The 23,194-nt window shown below is 36.2% G+C and overlaps 1 protein-coding gene across 1 annotated transcript in view; it reads right to left on the reverse strand.

The window, feature by feature from the left end:
• LRP6 (LDL receptor related protein 6) overlaps positions 1-23,194 on the reverse strand; it is a 175,395-nt gene that overhangs the window by 51,131 nt on the left and 101,070 nt on the right. Inside the window, exons 4-7 of the mRNA XM_047066194.1 lie at positions 18,999-19,195; positions 17,105-17,236; positions 13,685-14,081; positions 12,372-12,543 (exon numbers count right to left, since the gene is read on the reverse strand). Of these exons, the coding sequence (XP_046922150.1) occupies positions 12,372-12,543; positions 13,685-14,081; positions 17,105-17,236; positions 18,999-19,195 (898 nt within the window). The remainder of the gene's footprint in view (positions 1-12,371; positions 12,544-13,684; positions 14,082-17,104; positions 17,237-18,998; positions 19,196-23,194) is intronic.

Raw genomic sequence — 23,194 nt, forward strand, 5'->3', positions numbered from 1 at the left:
ACTGCCCAAGAGAAATATTTAAGCCCCACAGGTGAATCATGCATTGTAATTTTAAATTTTCTAGTAGCCAGATTCTAAGAAGTAAAAAGAAACAGGTAAAATTAACTTTAATACTGTATTTTATCTAATCCAATATATCCAAAATATTTTTATTTCAACACGTAATCAAAACTTAAAAATTTATTACTGAGGGGCACCTGGGTGGCTCAGTTCGTTAAGCGTCTGACTTTGGCTCAGGTCATGATTTCATGGTTCCAACCTGTGTCAGGCTCTGTGCTGACAGCTCGAAGCCTGGAGCCTACTTCGAATTCGGGGTCTCCCTCTCTCTCTCTTTCTGCCCCTCCCCCACTCACATTCTGTCTCTCTCAGTAAAGGCTCAGTAAAGCCACAACAGTGAAATGTCTTCCATTTGGTCTTTACTTCCTCTTCAGCTATACTATACTTAAATCCTAACATAGGTTAAAATTATTTCAAAAAACGATTTCTGATGAAAAAATTTAATAGAATTCTACTTTTTTTCCCCAGCTTTTATCACATTTCCAAGTCCACATTTCAAAGAACTAGCTGAGACTTGTAACAGCAAGGACAAAGGCCTGATTCTTTGATTTCTTTTAGGTTATCCCAATATTTAAGTTTAATAAGATAATCCATATCTGCCATCTCCTTGGCTTTCCCACTAAGAGTATTCTAGATTGACCATGTGCTAATAATAATGGTTAAAGATGGTGATTCATGAGAATCTCTGCTTTATGTCTGATATTTTTCATAATTAAAAAATAAAGAAGGGAGGAAAGATAAGGTGCAAGTCCAAGGGTACTTGAATAATAATAATAATAATAATGATAATAATAGCTGTCATTAACAAATGCTGTTATCACTTTTGTTGTTGATATGATGTGGAAACCAATTATAAGAATCTCCTGAAGATATTAAGGGATCAACAGCTTAAACAAAATCTGATTGTGAGACTTTACATCTAAAGAACCATGTATTTCTCTTTATACAGAGTCCAATGATTACTTTCTGAAATCTGTTTCTTTGCATTACTTTTGCAGAGATGACACTTCCATTAGAAAATGACATCTCCCATGGGGCGCCTGGGTGGCTCAGTTGGTTGGGCGGCCGACTTCGGCTCAGGTCATGATCTCACAGTTCATGAGTTCGAGCCCCGCATCGGGCTCTGTGCTGACGGCTCAGAGCCTGGAGCCTTCTTCGGATTCTGCGTCTTCCCCCCTCTCTCTACCCCTTCCCTTCTCACGCTCTGTATCTCTCTGTCTCGCAATAATAAATAAACGTTAAAAAAAAAAAGAAAAGAAAATGACATCTCCCCTAAATACTGTGCTTTTTACCAGCTACACAATCTCTACTGGACAGAAGCAACACAGTGAAACAAGAACATACTGCTTCATCTCAAAGAAAATCACTATTATATTTCTCATACCCAACAAGTTACAGTTTGGGGCAGGTTACTAGGTTTGTAAATATGGTTTTAAGCTTCTTATGTTTAAAATAACAACACAAATCCTGGTTAAAGCTTGCTTGTACATTCTGAACCCAGAACAAATGAACCATTTTAAGTGATTCCAAAAGATTACCTTTATGCTTTCAAGGTGGAGCCAACACTAATTAAATCTGGCAACTCTTGACGGTGTGCTTCACTGTATTACCTCAGAGTGGTTTAATTCGTTACACTGAAATTGGGCTTCTGTCACTTCTAAAATCTACCTCCAAATCTGAACCAGAGTCTCTAGTGGTTTCAACTGCTTCAACCACATTGTGGTAGGGATTTAACTATTCTGAGGCATTCCCAAATATTACAAACCGCAATGAGAATATAGACTACAACAGGAAACAGATGTGGGTTAACCAGAATAGCTCCACAGAAAGGAGGTAATAGCAAACCTTCTATAGGTATCACATCTGTTTTCTTGAGCAGTTTCATCAGCTTATTAAATGTCAAGACCGGATTACCCATAAATTGGGAACGCAGCCAGTCTATTACCAAAGTTGTTGCTATGCAATTCCACTTGACTAGACACGTTCAAGAGATAGATGACAACAGGACAACCAGGTACCCATCATAAAATGAGCTAGAGTGGGAACATTATGACATCCTAAAAGAGAAATTTAAGTTATGTTCACAATGAACCATTCCTCTTCTAATGTTCCAGCCAATGTCTAAAACAAGTAGTGAATTAAAATTTATATATAAAGAGACAATATACCTCATTGGAGGTTCACTGATAACAGGGTATAAAACAGAATTTCACAGAAGTGGTATTTAAAAAAAAAATGGAATACATATCTGTGGAAGTAACAGTTCAATCATGCAGATGCTCACTGGGAGAAATGCTTTGAATCTAGTAGGGGAAGTAAAGAGATGTCATGTACCTGTGTAAGAGAGCATAAGGGCAATTACAGTGTTGCATTAAAGCCTTTTAACCTAGTTTAAGATTTATGTCTCGGTAAATACAAGTGATTTAAAAAAAATTTTTTTAATGTTCATTCATTTTTGAGAGACAGAGAACGAGTGGGGAAGGGGAAGAGAGAGGGAGACACAGAATCTGAAGCAGGCTCCAGGCTCTGAGCTGTCAGCACAGAGACCGACGCAGGGCTCGAACTCACGAACTGTGAGATCATGACCTGAGCCGAAGTCAGATGCTCAACCAACTAAGCCACCCAGGTGGCCCAATACAAGTGATTTTTAATATGAAAAGAGAAAATATCATAGTTTCATTACATAATTTTATTTTTTCAAGGAGTCATGTTTAGAATATTAAACATTTGCAGTTAGTATGCTCTTACAGAGAGCTAAGAATTGCTACTGTGGCCAAAGCTTTCTAAAGCCAAAATTACTCAGGAAAACTAGAAAATTGAAAACAGATTTTCAGTTGAAGGCATTATTATGATCAACACAATACCACCTTGGTCAATTCTATCAATTGCTTCATGAGACACTTTTAAGAGTCCCACTGTCCTAGGGCCTTCCAAAAACCCTAATGCAGAAAACATTAGCATGTTAACAAGGGAAAACTGTTCTCTTTCCTCTCATTCTTTTCAAGCACAACTAAAATAAATTCTATTTGGAGTCTGAGTAGAAATAATAATCAATACCTTATTATTGAAAGGCAAATTACTCCAGTATCAATGAGCATGCCTTATGTCCAGATATTGTTTTTTCATTTTATTTTAATTTTTTAAAGTTTCTTTTTTTAAATAATCTTTACACCCAACATGGAGCTCGAACTCATGACCCCAAGATCAAGAGTTGCATGTTCTTCCAACTGAACCAGCCGGGCGCCCCCCAGACACTGGTTTTTAAATACTACCCTTCATTAAAAAGAACCATGGTTCTTTGGAGTAACAGTTGATTCCAGGGCTGAGGCAAGAGAAATATAAGATAAAGCTGAATATACTGTTCTTCCAAAAAAGGCTTTAAAATTATGGGGGTTGCTTGAAAAATTAAAAATAGAATCACTATATGATCCAGCAATCCCACTTCTGGGTATATATCTAAAAGAACTAAAACAGGATCTCAGAGATGTTTGCAATCCATGTTCACTGCAGCGTTATTCATAATAGCCAAAAGGTTGAACCAACCTAAATATCCACTGATGGATGAATGGGTAAAGAAAACGTGGTGCATACATAAAATATTATTCAGCCTTTAAAAATAAGGGAGTCTTGTTATATGCTACAAAACAGATGAACTGTGAGGACATTATGCTAAGGGAAATAAGCCAGCAACAACAAGGCAATACTGTATTATTCCACTTATTCCACTAGATGATTCCACTTCAGGTATCAAAAGAAGTCAAACTCTTAGAGAAAGGCAAGTTAAAATGGTGGTTGCCAGGGCAGGGGGAGGGGGGAAAAGGAAGCTGTTTGGAAGAATTTCAGTTCTGCAAAATGAAAAAGTTCTAGAGATCTTGTTGTACAACAGCGTGCATAAATAATTAACACTACTATACTCTCTGCTTATAAATGGTTAAAATGGCAGATTTTATATTAAGCGTTTTTGTTTTGTTTTGTTTTGTTTTGTTTTTTACCACAATTTAAAAAGAAGAGAAGGACGCTCATGAAAAGGACACAGGAATCAGCTTGAAGGTGCTCCTAATGCCAATTCTGGGATTTTTGCAACTATTTAATGATAATAATGAAATATTACCTTATAATATTCCATAATTTTATAGAGTAAAATACGTATCCATGATTCCATACTAACATATATATATATATATATATATATATATGAAAAATTGAATAAAGGGGAGAGAACAGCTCTTCCTTACAGGAGAATTCCAATTAATAAATACAATAGGAATAATGGATATTGTATCAATGTTAATTTCCTGGTGTTGATAACTGTTCTAGGAGTAGGTAAAATCAAACTGGGTGAAAGATATATTATTCTTCTATATTTTCTGTAAGTCTCAAATTATTTCAAAACGAACAGTCTCAAAGAGAAGCAACACAGCACAACACAAAAAGTACTACATCAGGAAATCAGAAAATTGGAATTGCATTTTTTTCCTAAATAGAAAGTTATATGATCTTGGGCAAATACAAGAAGCTAACTAAGCAAAAAGCGCCAAAGAATGCTGAATTTTAGGAAGAGAAACCTGGGACAGAAAGAACAAATGTTTGTATGAGCATTGTATCTAGAAAACAGCTAATTTTATGAAAACTATAAACAGTTTCTTTATGCAAAACAACTTTGCAAACCCATGAAACATTGTTTACTTACTATCTTTAGCCTAATGAAATCTACTGTGGCATAGAAGGGTTTTTTTTCATATTTTAAGACTAACACTATAGCTAAAATATAAAAACAACATTATAAATCTCAACTGAATATAAAAGCCAAGTCACTGTCAATCCAAAATAAAAAATCACTGAACAAAACAAAAAACTCTGAAGAGGGGTGATATTAATTGCATAAAGCCTCTAATTTCATTCTTACTTACAAACTCTAGAAGACTGAAAGATTTCAGAAGCTCATAATTATAAACGAAATACTAAATAAATACCAGTCTACCGAAAATTTCACTACAACCAAAGAAATTCCTCTTCCTATTCTTTTTAAAGTTACTTATTTTGAGAGAAAGAGAGAGAGCATAGTGGGGGGAGGGGCAGAGAGAGAGGGAGGGAAAGAATTCCAAGTCTGCACTGTTAGCATGGAGCCCAACGTTGGGCTTGATCTCACTAACTGTGAGATCATGACCTGAGTGAAATCAAGAGTCAGAAGCTTAACTGATTGAGCCACCCGGGCACCCTGCCAAAGGAATTCTAATCCTTCTCTGAGCTTTAGTTATTTCAGATCAAATCTAACAACAACAACAAAAAATATATATATATAGTGCAATGAATTAACAGTGTGGGAAATCTAGGAGTTCAACAAAACTAATTACAGGGCCTGCATTATAATATTCTTAGAAGGTCTAAATTTTTTTTTAAATTTATTTATTTTGAGAGAGTGTGAGCAAGCATACGCATGAGTGGGGGAGGGGAGGGGTAGACTCTCAAGCAGGTTCCTTGCTGTCAGCACAGAGCCGGACATGGGGCTTGATCTAATGACCCTAGGATAGTGACCTGAGCAAAAATCAAGAGTTGGATGCTCAACAGAGCCACCGAGGCACACTGAAATTTTTAAATTGTAAACTACACTTAAAGTGCAAAAAATAACTGAAGGAGAAGCCTTTGTTCATTAGGGATAACTTTAGGAATAACTATTACACAGAATCATTAAATAGCTGGTAATAATTTTAAATTTAAATAAGAAGTTAAAATACTGGCCACTTTTAACTGCTCAAGGATTCATAAATTCCCTCCCAAGAAGTCCCAAAATTGTGGCCTTTGCCATTATCTGACTACCTACCCTTTCCAAACCTACTAAAAACAGTAAAAATAAGATCTCTGTGACCCTTGTAAAAGCATAATAGTTTCCACCTACAGAGAAATCTCTTCCTGAAAAATAATGTTTTACATGGACTCTGTTAGTAAAATACATTTACATGTTTTGCAGGTTTCAAAAAATGGCTTTTAACATTTATTTAAACCTACCAAACATGTTAATAACGAAGTAGCTTATATATGGGTCAATACAAAATATAAACGGATATTACAAGATATGGCTTTCAGTAAAGCTGAGTTACTAAAGGGGCGCTTGGGTGGCTCAGTCAGTTAAACATCTGACTTTGGCTCAGGTCATGATCTTGTGGTTTGTGAGTTTGAGCCCCACGTCAGGTTCTGTGCTGACAGCTCACAGCCTGGAGCCTGCTTCAGAGTCTGTCTCTCTCTCTCTCTGTACCCCCCGTCTCAAAAATAAACATTAAAAAAATTAAAAAGAAAACTGAGTTACTAAAGATTTAAACCCCCCAAATGCAAGTCTTCTTCAGTTAAGAGGGATTAAATGTATAGTAACTAAAGAAAACTTTAAAGAAAAAAGAAAATATTCTAGTCATCTGAATACAAACTTCCTTTAAGCAACTCTCCCAAGGCAAAATGTATTATCTGTTCTTAATCTAAAATAACATAGTTATTTTGTACAGTTAGTACAAAAAAACACCAGAAAATGTAACGGGAAGAAACGTAAAGATCATCTGGTTCAAACGATCTTACTGGTCAAAATACAAAGACCAGATTATTATCTGAATTATCTAAAGTCATCCAGTTAAATGGAAAATCAAACAAGAATTAAGGTCAGTACCCGATATTATAAAATGTTTCAATAAAGATCGAGAGATTATAACTTTTAACAATTAAACACCATTCCAAATTGTAAAGAAGCTGATTTCTCAAGAAAATAGCATATTTAAAATCAGAACTCTTTCACTTCAGGAGTATAAAAACCAAAGGAACAAAAAAGGTAGACTGAAACTACAAATATCTCCACACATATTAAATGGTTTTATACTAAAACATGAGAAGAAGAAGGGTAACAGAACATTTTAAAAATTATCCAAGAGCAAGTTCAAACGTGGTCACTAAAATAACAACATGCATCAGATTCTTCTAATTTACATAGATAAAACCATACTAACTCCTAAGTAAGGCAAAGCATCTTATCTGGTAAGGGTCTAGGGTTTGGGGTGGCATTTCAGGAAAGCATGTTTACACTCATCATCACACAAGTTTCTCTCATTATATATGTGCAATAATTTTTTCAGAGCCAGATAGGGTAGAGTGCATAATGAGACAACAGAGCATATAACTAGATGATGTACTACTTTGGCTGCTATAGATTATAACAAGTTAAATAATGTTGCTTGAATTGTACATCAAAAGGTAACTTTCAAATAGGAATTCAAAAATGTGTTATCATAAGATACATCCCAAACAGATGCCAAGTGATATAGAAGGACAGCGCCATGTCTACAACTCAATGAATATAAGCCCCTAATCCAGGTATTCTGTTGAGCTAAGGGATCTAATGATGGTGTTTATCAATATCATTCTTCAGTTATTGTATGTCAGCAACATGTGGAGAAAAAAATATATATATTAACATACATACATATAGTGGTGTAAAGTAGTTTGAAAGGGGCAAACATTCAGGTGTTTAAGCTCATTATCTTGAATATTTCTCTGAAACTGAAAAATAAAATCAATTTTAAGGAGCACTGAATGTTATAAACTGGCAAAGATTCAAAAGGTACTTGTAATCAAAAGAGCTTTATCTCAACGGCAGATGATCATATTATTATTATTTCTTAAGGAAGAAATTAATCTTTAAAACAAGAAAAATCATCATAAATGGGCCCTTTTGTGTTATAACAGACTTTCACAATACACAGGCTAAAGATGCCAAAGAAATTACTTTACAAAGAAATCTGAATACTTGGAAAACAAATTCCCTTATTAGGATATTGACAAAATAGAGGAAATTGTCATGAAGGGAAAACGTAGCCCTGCAATTTCAGGCTTAGAATATAAAATAGATCATTCACCAATTGCCAACTTTTCAGCACACATCCTATAAAATAATACACTCTTTATTCAAAACTTCTTAATACTCCAAGTTCTAACAATCTCTGTTTCCCAAAGTTGTGCCAGGTATAATTAGATTTGGACAAAACTAACTACAGACATTCTCTAAAGCAAGGAAATTTATAATAAGAGACTGAAAACAAATCGAGATGACCTCCAAGTAGGTAAGAAATCTCTCTTTACCTATAACTAGTATGTATTGCTGCATTTGTCAGCAGAAGCTGAGAACTGAAAGAAGAAAAAATGAAGTAAAACATATATACTAAAAAAAAAAAATTATGAGAAAAATTTATGAGAAAAATTGAACCAACGATGTCATTTTCAATACAACCAGTGATTCAAAACACAGCAATTTATTCTGTCAATCAGTTAAGTTGTATGCAATGAGAAAAGCATCCTCAAAAAAAAAAAAAGCTAATGATAACATTCCTTTTTTATAATTTTTTTCCTCTATGCTTATTTTTGAGTGAGAGACTGAACAAGTGGGGGAGGGGCAGAGAGAGGGAGACACAGAATCTGAAGCAGGCTCCAGGTTCAGGGTTGTCAGCATACAGCCTGACACAGGGCTCCAACCCAAGAACTGCGAGATCATGACCTGAGCTAAGTCGGATGCTTAACCAACTGAGCCAACCAGATGCCCCCAACTTTCTTAACTTTTGTATAATGGCAAAAAAGATGCTTTAAACTTATAAATTATCAATGATAGGTCTTTGCTACTGAACACCAGTTTTCCAGGCCCTCAGTGCAACAGGTGTTTTTGGCAGTGAAACCTGACCAATCAAAATAAGAATGTTAAGACACAATGTGCTTCTGCCTACTGCACGGTCTTATGAAATAGATACGAAGGCTTATTTGATGACTGTCCTATCAGAATAATAGAAATTATCCCTTCTGATAATGCTTTCGTATGTATTATAAGAAGACCCAGAACACTGTAATACTTGGGTGGGCACAGAGGTGGAGGGCGAGGGGGAGCTCAGTGCAGACAAGTAAACTAGAAGCTTGTTTCTAAAGGGTGATGAAATGATTTCAGCATAATGAATAAGAAGTATAAACAAGCACCAGCACTGTACCTTTCAAATAACACCTACAGGCAAGTGGCCAGTATCAGCTGACAAGTAGGGAAATCAGATATATCCTCACAGACACAGCCTTATCCTAAAGCATCAGCCAAAATTATGACTGTCTTTTAAAAAAATGTGACACCATTAGCAATTCCCCTTGTCCTATCCTTCTTTGCAGAAGCTGGTTATAAACCTTAGATAAACCTATTTGTTCTTTCTGCCAACTCTGCACAATAAAAATCAAATCTGAAACCTACAGCTTTCCAATATATCCAACACCTGGTTAACTCACCACTTACAAAAAAAAGGGAGAACCTGATCTAAGGAACCTCCACTGAAGGTGCAGACAGAGTAAGCAGATAAACATTCTGAGCTCTTCCCATAAGACCCAATCAAAACACAAAAGTTTACTGTGTCTTACAATTGCTACATATAAATTTCCCAAGTATCAATCTTTTCTTTTCAAATGTACTATAAACACATAAAGGGTAGTTTGATCCCAAGTAAATGCAATCTTCCAGAAGGCAACAGGGCTATACAACTGTTATTTAATATTTCCTTACACTTCCTGGAAAAAGCAGCTTTCATTCTTGGGCATGACAAAAAGCTGGGAAGCTTTCTTCCATTCTTTTTTTTTTTTTTTATGTTTATTTATTTTTGAGAGAGCAAGTACAAGTGGGGGATGGGCACAGGGAGAGGGGGAGAGGGGGAGGGGGGGAGGGAGAGAGAGAGAGGGAGAATCCCAAGCAGGCTCCGTGCTGTTGACGCAGAACCTGAAGTGGGGCTCAAACTCTAAAACCATAAGATCATGACCTGAGCTGAAATGAAGAGTCGGGTGCCCCACTGACTGAGCCACCAAGGCACCCCTCTTCCATTATTTCTTTTTAAACTGTAGTTGATACACAATGCTACGTTAGTTTCAGGTGACTGGAGGAGTCCTACTGGGAAGATTTCTTAATAGGATGGACTGGGAGGGAGCACTGCCACCTAGCCCAGAGCAGGATCGGTAGTTAGCATCACCAGCTACATAACAAAAGCAAACAACCTCCTTAGAAAAAGAAGCACTTAAAAAATTATGTATTTTTCCAAAAGTTTTCAAGTTCACTATATTTAACCTACTATCAAGTAAAGTGAGATGAAAAGCTGGTTGTGGCAGTTGCTCCTGTAACCACCACTAGTCTCAGAAAGAGAAACTAACAGTTTTTCTCCCCCAATTATGCAAGATTAATTTAGATGGAGAGCTGTGCTCTTTTCTTAGTATGCCATATACTAGAAATTTTACACATCATCATAAATTAAGAAGAGAATAACAAAACCTGCTCTCTTTATCTCCCAAATGTGTCTATGAAAAAAAAAGTGACAAAAGCACCCATGCTCAATTAGAGAAACTTCATCAGAATCTCCAGGCAAAGAAAAAGGGGAGGTCTTTTTGTGTATAATCTAGTGGAGGTAGATGTACCATTAACCCCAAATAATCTGTCAAAAGAGGACAGACAGCAAACCTGGAGGAAGAGAAGCAGATCTGAAAGGCAGGTTTTTAAGGATGCTACCACTCAAAGAAGAAGGGGAGAAAGAAAGAAGAAAGTGAGGAACAAATGACACCACTGTATATATATGTACAGCTCAAGAAGACAGAACAGGCCAGAATGAATACTAATTTTACAATCTACTGTACTTACTGTAAGCCAAGAAAATAAATCCTATTTAATCAATATTACATACTGTTATATAATGTGATTCATTTGTATTCTCCAACCCTGTCACTCAGAACCTCCAAAAATTCTCACTTTTCTACCTAAATCCCTCCTAAACTATTAGTGATTTTGAATACATATCTGTATCTAAAGTACTTAAAGTGACCTGAAGTGTGGAAAATTCCCAGTAAGAAACAAATGTTTTATTTACAATCTAATCAGTCATAGTAACCTTAAAAAGATAATACCAAGTATAGAATTTTTAAATCCCTACAAAATAATAAATCAAGTGTTCTTCCCTACAAACGTTCTTGTAGGACATAGGAGCTTTTAACTATTTTTCTAAGAGTAGCAATACCTATACCCTCATGTACAGTCCATAGCTGATCAACAATATACATCTGTGAACTGCTTGGGAACGAGTATGCAGTCTGTACTCGAGCTGACCCAAGTGAAGCTAATAGCCTGTCTTAAAAAAAAAAAAAAAAAAAAAAGAAATCATAACTTTGGTCTCATTAGCACTGCCTTCTAAGCTGTTAAAGATTCAAACCCTAACTTGGATTTAAGGAGGGGGGAGGCAGTGAACCACTAACAACAGGGAGAAAATTTATATAGTCAAGTCTATGCAAAATCTCCTATTAATGCAAACCAGCTGCAAGAATAAGAGATGCAGTTTGCAGTATTTGAGCCTTGTGGAACACTAATGGGTTCTTCTATTCCAAGTTTCCATTCTGAAAGGAAGGCCCTTTAATTCATTATTCCCTCAGAGTCCCTGGCACTCCTAAGAATTACCTTTCTAAAATTCTGCAGCCCAAATTATCTATCTGTTAGGAGATTATGTGCTGTGGCTCTGATGAGCCATTCCAAGCCATTCCTTATATGAGAAGTCCCACGTCCCCCCACAAAGAAATATCGTGAAAGAAACTGTTTTAAGAATGTGATCCATAAGACCTCTAGCACAGCCTAACTCAAAGTTGTGAAATTCAGAGTTCACATTCAACGTCAACATATGTGCCATTTACCAAACACTGTGGTAAAATATTCACCACTGGTTATTTCGACCATAATTCTATTGTGACTGCTACAACTTAATTCTACCATTTAGTAAATATTTCCCCAAGCTTTGGTTAATTAATCTTTCTTCTACACAGCTCATAAATCAATTTAAAAACTATTTGCATGTAACCATCTTAACACTTAATATATGACACTACCTGCCCCCAACACCAGTAACAACAAAAAGAGGTTATATGTACACAAATGGGCTGTTTTCCTGACAGGACTACCAGCTCTCCCAGTATACATCTTATATATTTGATTTGTGCAGAAACTGTCCCTAGGAAATTCGAGCAGTGGCTTTATCCATAATGAGGGAAATCAGTCACGTAAGCTTTTAGGACTAGAAATAGAGGAATATCCACTTTTCATACCAGTATAGCCCAGATATCTATCAGAGTTCAGTGGAAGAAAATACATAATGCCTAGAATCCTGAAGGCTGAATAAAATTTCCATAAAAGATACCTCTGGCACCCCAGACAAGAGGCAAGAATATCTGCATCAAATTAACATCAACTCAAAAACCATTATAAAACTGGTTTTAAAATGAAAAAGCGAGAAACAAACCTCAATTTTGTCTGTTTTGGCATCTCCCCAGTATATTTTGCCTTCATCATAATCCAAGGCTAAACCATTTGGCCAACCAAGAGAAGTGTTAACCAACACTACTCGGTCAGAACCATCCAGAGCTGCTCGCTCAATTTTCGGGATTTCTCCCCAGTCAGTCCAATACATGTACCTACAGAAGTACACAGAAAATGAGCTAAACACAGATAATAAACTGTAACTTTCAGATATCCTAAAGGTGAGGTCCACCCCTCATATTCCACTGGTATCAGTTAACACCACAGAAGGGAAAAAAATAGGACTTAAACACACTCAAAAGTTATGTTTAAGACATAATAGCAGTGCATATGCTTGTAGGAAATTTTCAGATCAAACAGTGTTTTCTAGAACTGATAATGCCTTCCAATAATAAGATTTCATTTTTAGTTATGTTTTTCCAAAATATTTTGTGCTCCTTCCCATTAATAGTCATCTCTTTTTTCCAAACTTTTTATTTATTTAAGTAATCTCCACCCCACCAATGGGCTTGAATTCATGACCCGGAGGATCAAGAGTCACATGCTCTTCCAACTGAGCCAGCCACGCGCCCAAGTCATCTCTTCTTCTTGCTGGCTTGTCACCTCTGACACAAAAAAGCTATCCCAGTAGTAATATTCAGATGACAAATTGAATTCCTAAAATAACTAATTCTTTTTGTAGTGCTAAGTAACTGCTGTGGCTGCTGGGAGTTTAAGTAGCTCTAAGGCATTGATATACACTGAAGTGTAATACTTTGTCACCATGTTCACCCTCAGAGTGAGTTGCATAGTAACAAATAACATTGGTGAGTATACAGAAAGCTATGTTTCCCTGGGTTGTGGTCAGGGTGTTCTGACAAAAAAAAATTTTTTTTCAAGTCATTCATATATCTTGGGATAAAGTTAGATATATCCTTTACCATATCATTCTAGAAGTACTAAAAATGGGATGGAATTAAATCTTCTAGAGGAAGAGAAAGAGTTCTGAAAACAATTTCTTTCCACATTTTTCATGGTCATGATGCAACCTCGGCAAAATCTGTAGCCAACACCCAAAGTCAGCAAGTACTGACTTAATTTATAAAGAAAAACTATTCAAATCATTCAAGGAAAAAAAAACTAAGAATTCTTTAATTTGAGATTTTATTCCAATCAGTATGTTCTAAAAATGAACAGCCACTAAAGAGCTGTTTATTGAAAACCAATATATACTTCATATTGTTTTTGTCAATGTTTTTAGAAACCTGTAGAAAACAGAAACACCAGGCAAAATTTTCTATTGGCAGAGCTTCTTACCCAACCATGGGATCTAACACAATAGCCCGGGGTTCCTCTAAGTCCTCTGAAATCAAGATCTTCCTCATGGTCCCATTGAGCCTTGTTACTTCTATCCGATCAGTGCCAGTGTCTGTCCAATAAAGATTTCGGGCAACCCAGTCAACAGCAATACCATCAGGATGCGCAATTTGAGCGGTGACCACAAACTGACTGCCGGATCCATCTATGAATGAGCGGCGTATGGCCCTCACTTCATCATCAGTCCAGTAGATATAGCCTTCCACAGGATCATAATCTATGGCAATGGCATGACGGATGTCTTCTAACTGTAAAACAATGTCTGTGAAATCTGGTGTATCCAAAGAAATGCGTCTCAAGTCTGTCCTTCGGGCTAAAAGCAGTAATTCGGTGGCACCTAGAACGACAAAGTGAAATAAACGAAGAAAAAAATTGAAACCCACAGGTAAAATTTAGTCATTCTAAATAAAGAATGCAGAACCTCTTCAAGAATTGAAAAGTAAAGGGGTACAAAAGGATACTCAGGGTCTATTTAGGGTGGAAATGGAAAGTAAACATAATGAACTAGGAATAGCTTGACTACAAGGCCAAGCTCTATAATGGCTCAGCTCTCCAAATCAAGTTTTGATTCCTTCTCTATTTTCATTCGTTATATAGGTCCTGAAATTAATAACAGTTACTTAAAAGGTATAATGAATAACGACTAAGTAATGACTAAGAAGTTAAGTAGTTGAATATTAAAGGAGGAAGGAGACATAGGATATAGGTCCTTTGTTCAAGAAGTATGTTTAAAAAGGTAAATAAATCCAAGACAAAGGTCTTTTGTATCTGATGAGAATATTCTAAAAGTAGACTGTGATGGTTGTACAACTGTAAATTAGTTAAAAAGCCCAGTGAATTGTATACTTGAAGTGACTGAAGTTTATAGCATGCAAATTATATTTCAGTAAAGCTGTTTTAACAAAGAGAACTATAAGGCAATGCCTGACATAATTAAGAACAAAGAAGGCTACGGTGAAGGAAAGCAGTAGCAAAGAGAGGGAATCAGTTAACAAAACAGTGGTTAAGAGTAAGAGCTGTAGATCTGATAGAAACAGATTCAAGTTCCTATACAAACTTAGGCAAAACTTGATCTCCCTAAACCTAGTTTTCTTCATCTATCTCTCACAGAGTTGCTGTGAGGATTAAACAAGATCAATGTATGGGAGCCTGGGTGGCTCAATCGGTTAAGTGGCCAACTTCATTCAGTTCAGGTCATAATCTCATCACAGTTTGTGATTTCAAGTCCCGCATTGGGCTCACTGCTGTCAGCACAGAGCCCGCTTCCGATCCTCTGTCCCCATCTCTCTCTACCTCTCCCCCCTGCTTGTACTCTGTATTCTCAAAAATAAAAAAACATTTTTTAAAAATAACGTGAATGTAAAATTCAGGAACGTACTGAACATGCACTGGATAAATATTAGCTAATATATTATCAGTAAAAAAGAAACACTCAAATTTTTATTTCACTGAGTTTTAAATCAGATTTGCTTATGAAATGTTTTAAACCCAAAATAATATTCAATAAAAACATAGCTGAGAATGAGAACATTAAATTCAATCTTTTTTTTGTTTTGATTTTTAGTGTCCAAGTAAGGCACCAGCAAAAAGTCATATAACTATAAAAGATAGTAAGCAAGTTGATATCTGAAAGACTGAAAAAAGATTCCGAAAGAAGTGAGTCTAAAAGAAAATACGGGTGGGGCGCCTAGAGGGCTCAGCCAGTTAAGCATCCAACTTCGGCTCAAGTCCTGATCTAGCAGTTCATGAGTTTGAGTCCCATGTTGGGCTCTGTGCTGACAGCTCCGAGTCTGGAGCCTGCTTCGGATTCTGTGTCTCTCTCACTCTCTCTCTCTGCCCCTCACCTAGCTCATGCTCTGTCTCTTTCTCTCAAGAATATTAGGAAAAAAAAATTTTTTAAATAAAACACTGGTATTAAGTTTCACAGCAATCTGGAATTATAGTTGCAAAAAAAAATATGAAGAGGAGTCAAGCTCTCAAGATCAACTTTTTTACTTGATAACTATAGATAAACTTCATCTTAGAGAAAATACAGCCCTAAATACCACAGCAGGCACCAAGCAGGCATAACTGTACCATTCACTGCCTCTGCTAACTACCAAAAAAAGCCAGCCCAAACTTTGCAAACAAAGAAGTCATAGAAAGTGAAGCTGTTAATTTGAGCAAGGTGATCAAAACAGAATAGTTAACTTAAAGCTACTACACGCCAAATGTACATCTAAAATTTTAAATACTAGTTAAACATGTACATTTACACTGCTGTGAGGGAGTAGACAGACCACTATTACTAAAATAAATCCTCTGTTTTAAAGTCAGGCTACATGTTTTAAACAAAAAAGCAACATTACAAAAACCTTTTGTTTTAAATTGAAACCAAATTATTGTTTGCCATGGAAACCGCCTGACAAGAGTCAGCCAGCTTCACCTTTGACTAGGAGGATAATTTATCAATGCCAAGTCATGACAAATATCCTGTACACCAACTCAATTCCATCTCTCTGACTCCCTGACCCCCTTGCCAGGAACACTCTAACCCAACTGAAATAAAGGCTTCTGCTTTTCAGAGTTAGATAAAGAAGTCACTGCTAAATATAACAATTTTCTTACTAGGTCTTGCTGGTGGCTAGAAAACCAGATAGCTAGCCATAGGGGTAAGAAAGAAGAATAACATTCTCATTAAGAAGAAAAAGAGAAAAACTGGTGTTCTCCCAAAGCACAAGTCTCTTGAAATGTCCTAATTAAACATACTTCTCCAATGTGCCCTCTCTCTGTAGGGGAAGTAAAGAAAGTAAGCAGAAGTAGCAGTGGTTAAGTACAGAAAGAGGTTGCTTGCTTTAAATAGTAGAAACTGGGATTTTTTTCTTCTTCTTCTGAAAGCACTTCTGTTGTTAAAAGGCAATTAAAAATAGCATCCAATAAACTTTTAGAAAATTTATCTACCCCATGATAGTCTTTATAGTTGGAAGTTTAGTAAATATTGTTTCTTTCACTGAGGTTCTTTATTTTCAAGTGCAACCTACTGTTAAAAATACATTTTTTAAGAAAAGTAATATTCATTTTCACAAAAATCAATTGTGATATCAATGGCTGACATCTCGTGAAAAATGAAATAGCACCTAATTTTTTTCAAAAATAGCATGTTAAAAATTTAGTTGAAATACTAATTTATAAAATAGTATTAAAGAGACGCCCTCAAATACAAAACACCCTTGTTATATAACCAACTGTGAAGGCAGAGATTAAGTGACTACTCTCCCAAAACACTGTAATCTACAGAGCTTATGATAGAGAAATAAAATAAATCATACAGAATTCCAACTGCTATCTAAAATTTTTCCTTCTGGGAGACCACCTTCTTACCATCTTTGCAGGTTTTTCCATTCTCCAGGAGTTTGACCCCGGTTGGGCAAGCACACTGATAGAAAGGCTTGGCTGGAGACATCAAACACAAGTGGGAACAACCACCATTATCAATTCCACATGGATTTGTAGCTGTCAAATATAAATCACACTGATTAATACCAATGATTATGGATGCCCTCCCTCACACTAGGTACACAAAGGTTAACAACCATAACAAGAGCAACTGTGATAAACCAAATTATTACCAAATGTCATCCAGGTGGCTTAACTACCAAAACATCTGCAAGGAAGGAAATTAATCAATGAGAATTGACTTATCATTTTGTACCTTGAGAGGAATACACAAGAAATAAACAGGAGACCCCTGCCCTAAAAGAGCTTACAATCTAGTCTGTATACCAAAATTAACAAACTAGGAAACAATATAAAACAATGAAATTATGTGCTATCTTATACATTATAGACTTTAAATATTACTGAACCAAATGGAAAATAAATCACTAAGGATTAAAGAAGAAAACTTTCATTGAAGATGTAGGACGCAACACGATCCTTGAAGAATAGGAAGGATAGACAGGAAAACATTTCAAATGTGGTAAAACTGTATGAATAAAAGCTTAGAGACTGTACACTGGGTGAGACATTAAGGCAAATAGTCTAACTGGATATTAAGGTTTCTGTTGACTAGTAAGAGCTAAACCTAAGTGAGCACAGAGAATGGGAACAAATTGTGGTGGAGGGTACTGAAAGCCAAGAAAAATAACTAGAATGTTGAAAAATACTGTGGAAATATTAACATGGAAAAGATAAACATAATAGACTAAAAGAGAGAAAACTGAGAAGTGGGGATTAATTAGCACACTTGTAGAAACTATGGAAAGGGATGGATTTAAATAATATTCATAGAAAAAAATCAACATAAAATGGAGACCAACAAAATATGAAAGATGAAAGCAGTAATAACCGCAAATTCTCAAACTAGTAAAACAAAAGACCAACCGTACCATTAAACAAAATCAAAAAACAAACAAACAAAAAGGAAATTCTCTAAAATATGCTAAGCATGGGAAGAAAAATTCATACATTTTTACAAAAGGCCAACCCCTACATTTAAAAACATTCTTATGGACTCATGATCACCAGATTGCAATATAACACATTCAATATTTGACTATCTCCCCCTAAACAGACAGAACTAATACAAAGCAATGCATAATCCAAAAAACCCTTCATTTTTGGCTTTGGAATACAATCTGAAATACACTCAGACAAATGCCAGACATTTATTTATATACAAGTGCCAAACACTTAACATTCTCATATTCCTTTTAAACCTAATTCTATCCCTCTCTTACAATAAATTGTTGCCAGCAGCCAAAGCTCAAGTCACTGCAAAGGTTGACCAAAAATAGAAGCAAAACTAAGAAAAAAGGAGGGGAGGTGGAGAGAGAGTGTGCATAGAAAAGCTTAAGCAGGTATTTTATTAGGCAACCTGAGGTAGTTAGATTCATTCACAGAGGTTTCTTTTTAAGAAAAGTTTGTTTTCAAACACACCCATCTGAACAAAATCAAACACACATTAGAGAGAAATAATATAAACAAGAAACGCATTTGTGTATAAGCTTAGCTATCTCAGTTTCTTATTTTCTCTCTTCTCTACCACCATAATCCCAGACCCAAACAAAGGGCTGAGTTGGCCAACAGTGATAGATAACAAGCTACAAATGGTTTAGGCTGCTGCTTAACCTGAATTATATTTTGACATTTTTCCTATGTTTCATTCCTTTCCACTACCTTTGGATACGTCCTCTCTCCTCCTGCCCTCACTAAAGCCAGACATCTGAGTGCTAAAGCTATTCCAACTTGCAATTTAAAAATCAAGATCACTTACCATTTGGCTGCCTCTGTTGGCTGAAGGCATGTATATCCATGGGAGAGAAGATGTTAGAATGGATTTCACGCAGACCCTCGCCAGAATACTTGTTGCAAGCCAAAATGGAGTGTGTATTCCAGTCAGTCCAGTACAATGTGTCCTCAAATAATGTCAAGGCAAAAGGATGTGGAAGGGAACCTTTAACCACTGCCTGCCTATTAACAAGAACAGAAAAACTCAAACATTTCTAAAATTTCTTTTATCAAAATTTGATCTTGCCCATTAAAACAGTCTTACAGTCTGCAATAACACATACAAATCCCAAGTAACACATGTCTTAAGGTCAAATACACCTATGAAAAATAAGTCACACAGTAAATTTGAACGTATTTTCATGGTGTCCAAAACCCCCAAGCACTTGGCAACAGGCCCCATGTTCACTACAAGCTAGCAGAGAGAAGCTCCCAGTATTAGCACTACTGTCAATTTCCACCTCTGGACTCACATCTTCCAGCCTTCCACAAAATTCATTAGGAGATAGGTGGCCAAAATTGTTACGGCAAAAAGAAAAATCCCAGGGCTTACTCACAGTTGGCACTGTGAAATAGTTTTAAATCTGCAATAGGTTTTCCCCTTCTTGAGGTGTAAAAACAAAGAACCTGAGCCTGTTTCTTCTCCCATCATTTATGGTTTCAATAAACAAAAGTAAAAACATATACTTGAAAGGGCTTAAAAAGGTGTTCTGGTGGAGCTGTTTCTGCAAAACCCAGTCTAGCTCCAGCAAATGATCATTTCTGCTTGCTTTCTGCTATCTGGTTACTTGACCTCCACAAGTCAGGTAGCAAAAAGAACAAGTGCTGCCACAGGCATTGTGTTCATGAGACAAAGCAGACCCAAAAATCTCACAAGCCATCCATACTATACCAAAGTTAAAATACACAGCTTGATTAGTGCGCAACCACAGAACTTTGCAGTGTCATTGAGAATTATTAGTATACACTCCTGATTAGTAAATCACGTTCTGAGCCGAAATAATATTCAAGAAAAAAATTATTTGATGTTTACCTAATATCAAATATAATATTTTCATAAATAGTCTGGGAGAGAGGAATGGAAAATATAAGCAACTGAAGAGAAATAAAGAGCATCACATATTTCTGGGAAGATAATCCAATTTTCAGGTCCTGGACATTACATGATGATCTCAAATACTGAGGAAGACTACCAGCATACTAAATTAAATTCAAGGACAGTATGATAATTTTTATCTAAGCAGAGTTAGTATCTGTTATTGCACATGGAATGGTCCTAGACTAAGGTGTTTTAAATTCAGGCTAGATTTTTAAAAAACTGAACACAAGATTAGCATGACTAGTTTACCAAACAAATTTCTATTTTAGAAACTCATCCCAATTCTGCCAGCCCACATCACCACAATTTTATCCTCCCATTTTTCTTTATTCCCTAGCAGATTACTTTTCCTTCTCATTTCCCCAAAAGAACTGTCACAATGTCAACTTCTGAGGTGGTTTCTTCCACTTTCTAAATGAATGGCTTTATTGAATTTACTAAAGCGATTATGTCATTTATAAGAGTGATATCATAGTTTAAGTCCAAATTTAAATAGGTCTACATTATTTCACACTAAAATCGACCAAAAATTCAGTATGGTAAGACATTAAAAGAGCCCTGAGAAGCTGCCAAGAAAGACAAGCAATCCAACTGAAAAATGAGGAATAGTTAAAAAAAAAAAAGAAAAAGAAAAAAAACCCTAAATTACTTAGCATTTCATTAACCATCTTAAAGAACTGCAAATTCCATAATCAGATCTTTGAAAAACTTTGGAAGGAAAAAAAGCCTTCTAAGTCGTGTATATCATTAAATAAAAAATTAAAATTCACTCTTTGAAGTAAACACAGGAAAACAGACAGGAAAAATAAAAACCTTCCCTAAAAGATACACTAATTTTATATATTGGCTGAAAAGATTTATGTATCGGTCAGAAATGAGATAGACCTGAGTTCAACGTCCCTCTAACACTTAACTACTTACACCATTTCTGCAAGCTTTATTTTATCTGCAAATGAAAGATAATCTACCCTCACTGAGTTAAAGGTTAAATGATAATATGTGCAAAAGCATTTAGCATTATGCTTGGCCATTTATAAACATTTCATAAATAATTCCTCAGTTGCAGGATATATTTTTCAACATTTTAACATTTCTGAGATGGGGTAACATTTTACAACTGAAGTTGCACATTTCCTGTATTAGTTTGTAAATAAAAAAGTTCTTAAAATCAATATCATATCAGAGTCAAGTAAATACTAGACTGCTTATTTATATTCCCAGGATCTCACTGTGCCCAAATTAGGTAGAATGATTAGACACTCAGTAAATACTTGATAAAATTAGATACCTTAAGGGGCGCCTGGGTGGCGCAGTCGGTTAAGCGTCCGACTTCAGCCAGGTCACGATCTCACGGTCCGTGAGTTCGAGCCCCGCATCAGGCTCTGGGCTGATGGCTCAGAGCCTGGAGCCTGTTTCAGATTGTGTCTCCCTCTCTCTCTGCCCCTCCCCCGTTCATGCTCTGTCTCTCTCTGTCCCAAAAATAAATAAACGTTGAAAAAAAAAAATTAAAAAAAAAAAAATTAGATACCTTAAGTGATATATGTAATTAATAGAGCTGAACAGAAAGCAGAGTTAAGAAGGCTATTATTCATTCTTTTTTTCTTTAATGTTTATTTATCTTAGAGAGAGAGAGAGAGACAGAGAGACAGAGAGACAGAGAGACAGAGAGAGAGAGAGCTGGGGAGGAACAGAGAGAGAGGGAGACACAGAATCCAAAACAGGCTCCAGGCTCTGAGCTGTTGGCACAGAGCCTGATACAGCACTCGAACTCACACCGTGAGATCATGAGCTGAGCCAAAGTCAGGACCCTTAACAGACTGAGCCACCCAGGGGCTCCTCACTTATTCTTAACATAGTTTTTGGTCATTCATTGATTCATCCAACCAACAGTGACTTGTTACTCAAAGTGGAGATAATACATAGTCTTCACCTTTAATCTCTCTGGTTGGGATTACTAAATAGGCCTACTTGGTTTCTCCCTGGAAATGTAAGTTTTTCCAAGGAGAAATTAATCATGGGTACCAAAAACAAACATGGCAGGCAAGATCAAAGCCCCATTCTTCAGCAGTAGGCCACAACAACAAGAGTTAAAAAATGGATCTCTACTATGAAGACCAAAGGAAAGAAACAGACCCCTGTTGATGTTTTGATTTAGTGCTGACAATCTCTGAGTGTCATCCCTTCCCTGTATCTGTCATTATCAGCAGTGTACTGATAGGACTCAACCCCGCCAATACCCCCAAGTACATGAGCCCCTTGCTATCTCTTTCATATTCCATGTTTGGTGGGTTCCTCTTTTAAATTCTGCACCAACTGGACTTATCCTTTATAGAACACCTGCGCACTTGCATTCACTTTCTCTGTTTCTGGACCTCTTCCCAGAAAGTTGTCCTCTGCCCCTGTCTCAGAATTTCCCCCACCTGTGTGGGTAATAAATCTTTGTTTAGTCATACCAAAGTACTACTGTCATAAATTTTGACATGTGAACCTAACCTTGGAAGGGAGCTCCCATAGGGAAGTTGTTTTAACACCTAAGAAGATGACAGCAGTAGGTGCACCTGGATGGTTAAGACATGAAAAGTATTAAGGGTTGAGCGTCCAACTCTTGATTCCAGCTCAGGTTATGATCTCATGGTTGTAGGATAGAGCCCCGTGTCAGGCTCCATGCTGAGTGTGGAGCCTGCTTAAGATTCTCTACCTCTCCCCACTCCCCTGCTTGCATTTTCTCTCTTCTCTCTCTCAAATAATAACAATAAAAAAAGAATGTGACAGTACTGGTAGCAGCACAGGTTTTAAAAAATCTCCACAAGTCCTTCACATAAAAACAGAGAGAGCAACTCTAGGTAGCAAAACCGAAAATCCATTCACAACAGAGCTAGGCAAAAAAAAAAAAAAAAAAAAAATATATATATATATATATATATATACACACATATAATATATATAACATAACATAACATAACATAATGTAATATAATATATCACCAAAAACCTCAAAATACAAAAAGGCATGGAAAACTACCAAGAGCCATAAGATCTGATTGGCATCAGCACTTCTGCAGGAGGAATCATAAAGAAACAAT

Source organism: Lynx rufus, unplaced genomic scaffold (assembly GCF_022079265.1).
Source record: "Lynx rufus isolate CCGP_SWC_20201006 ecotype Redwood Valley unplaced genomic scaffold, mLynRuf1.p SCAF_7, whole genome shotgun sequence".
NCBI lineage: Eukaryota > Metazoa > Chordata > Mammalia > Carnivora > Felidae > Lynx > Lynx rufus.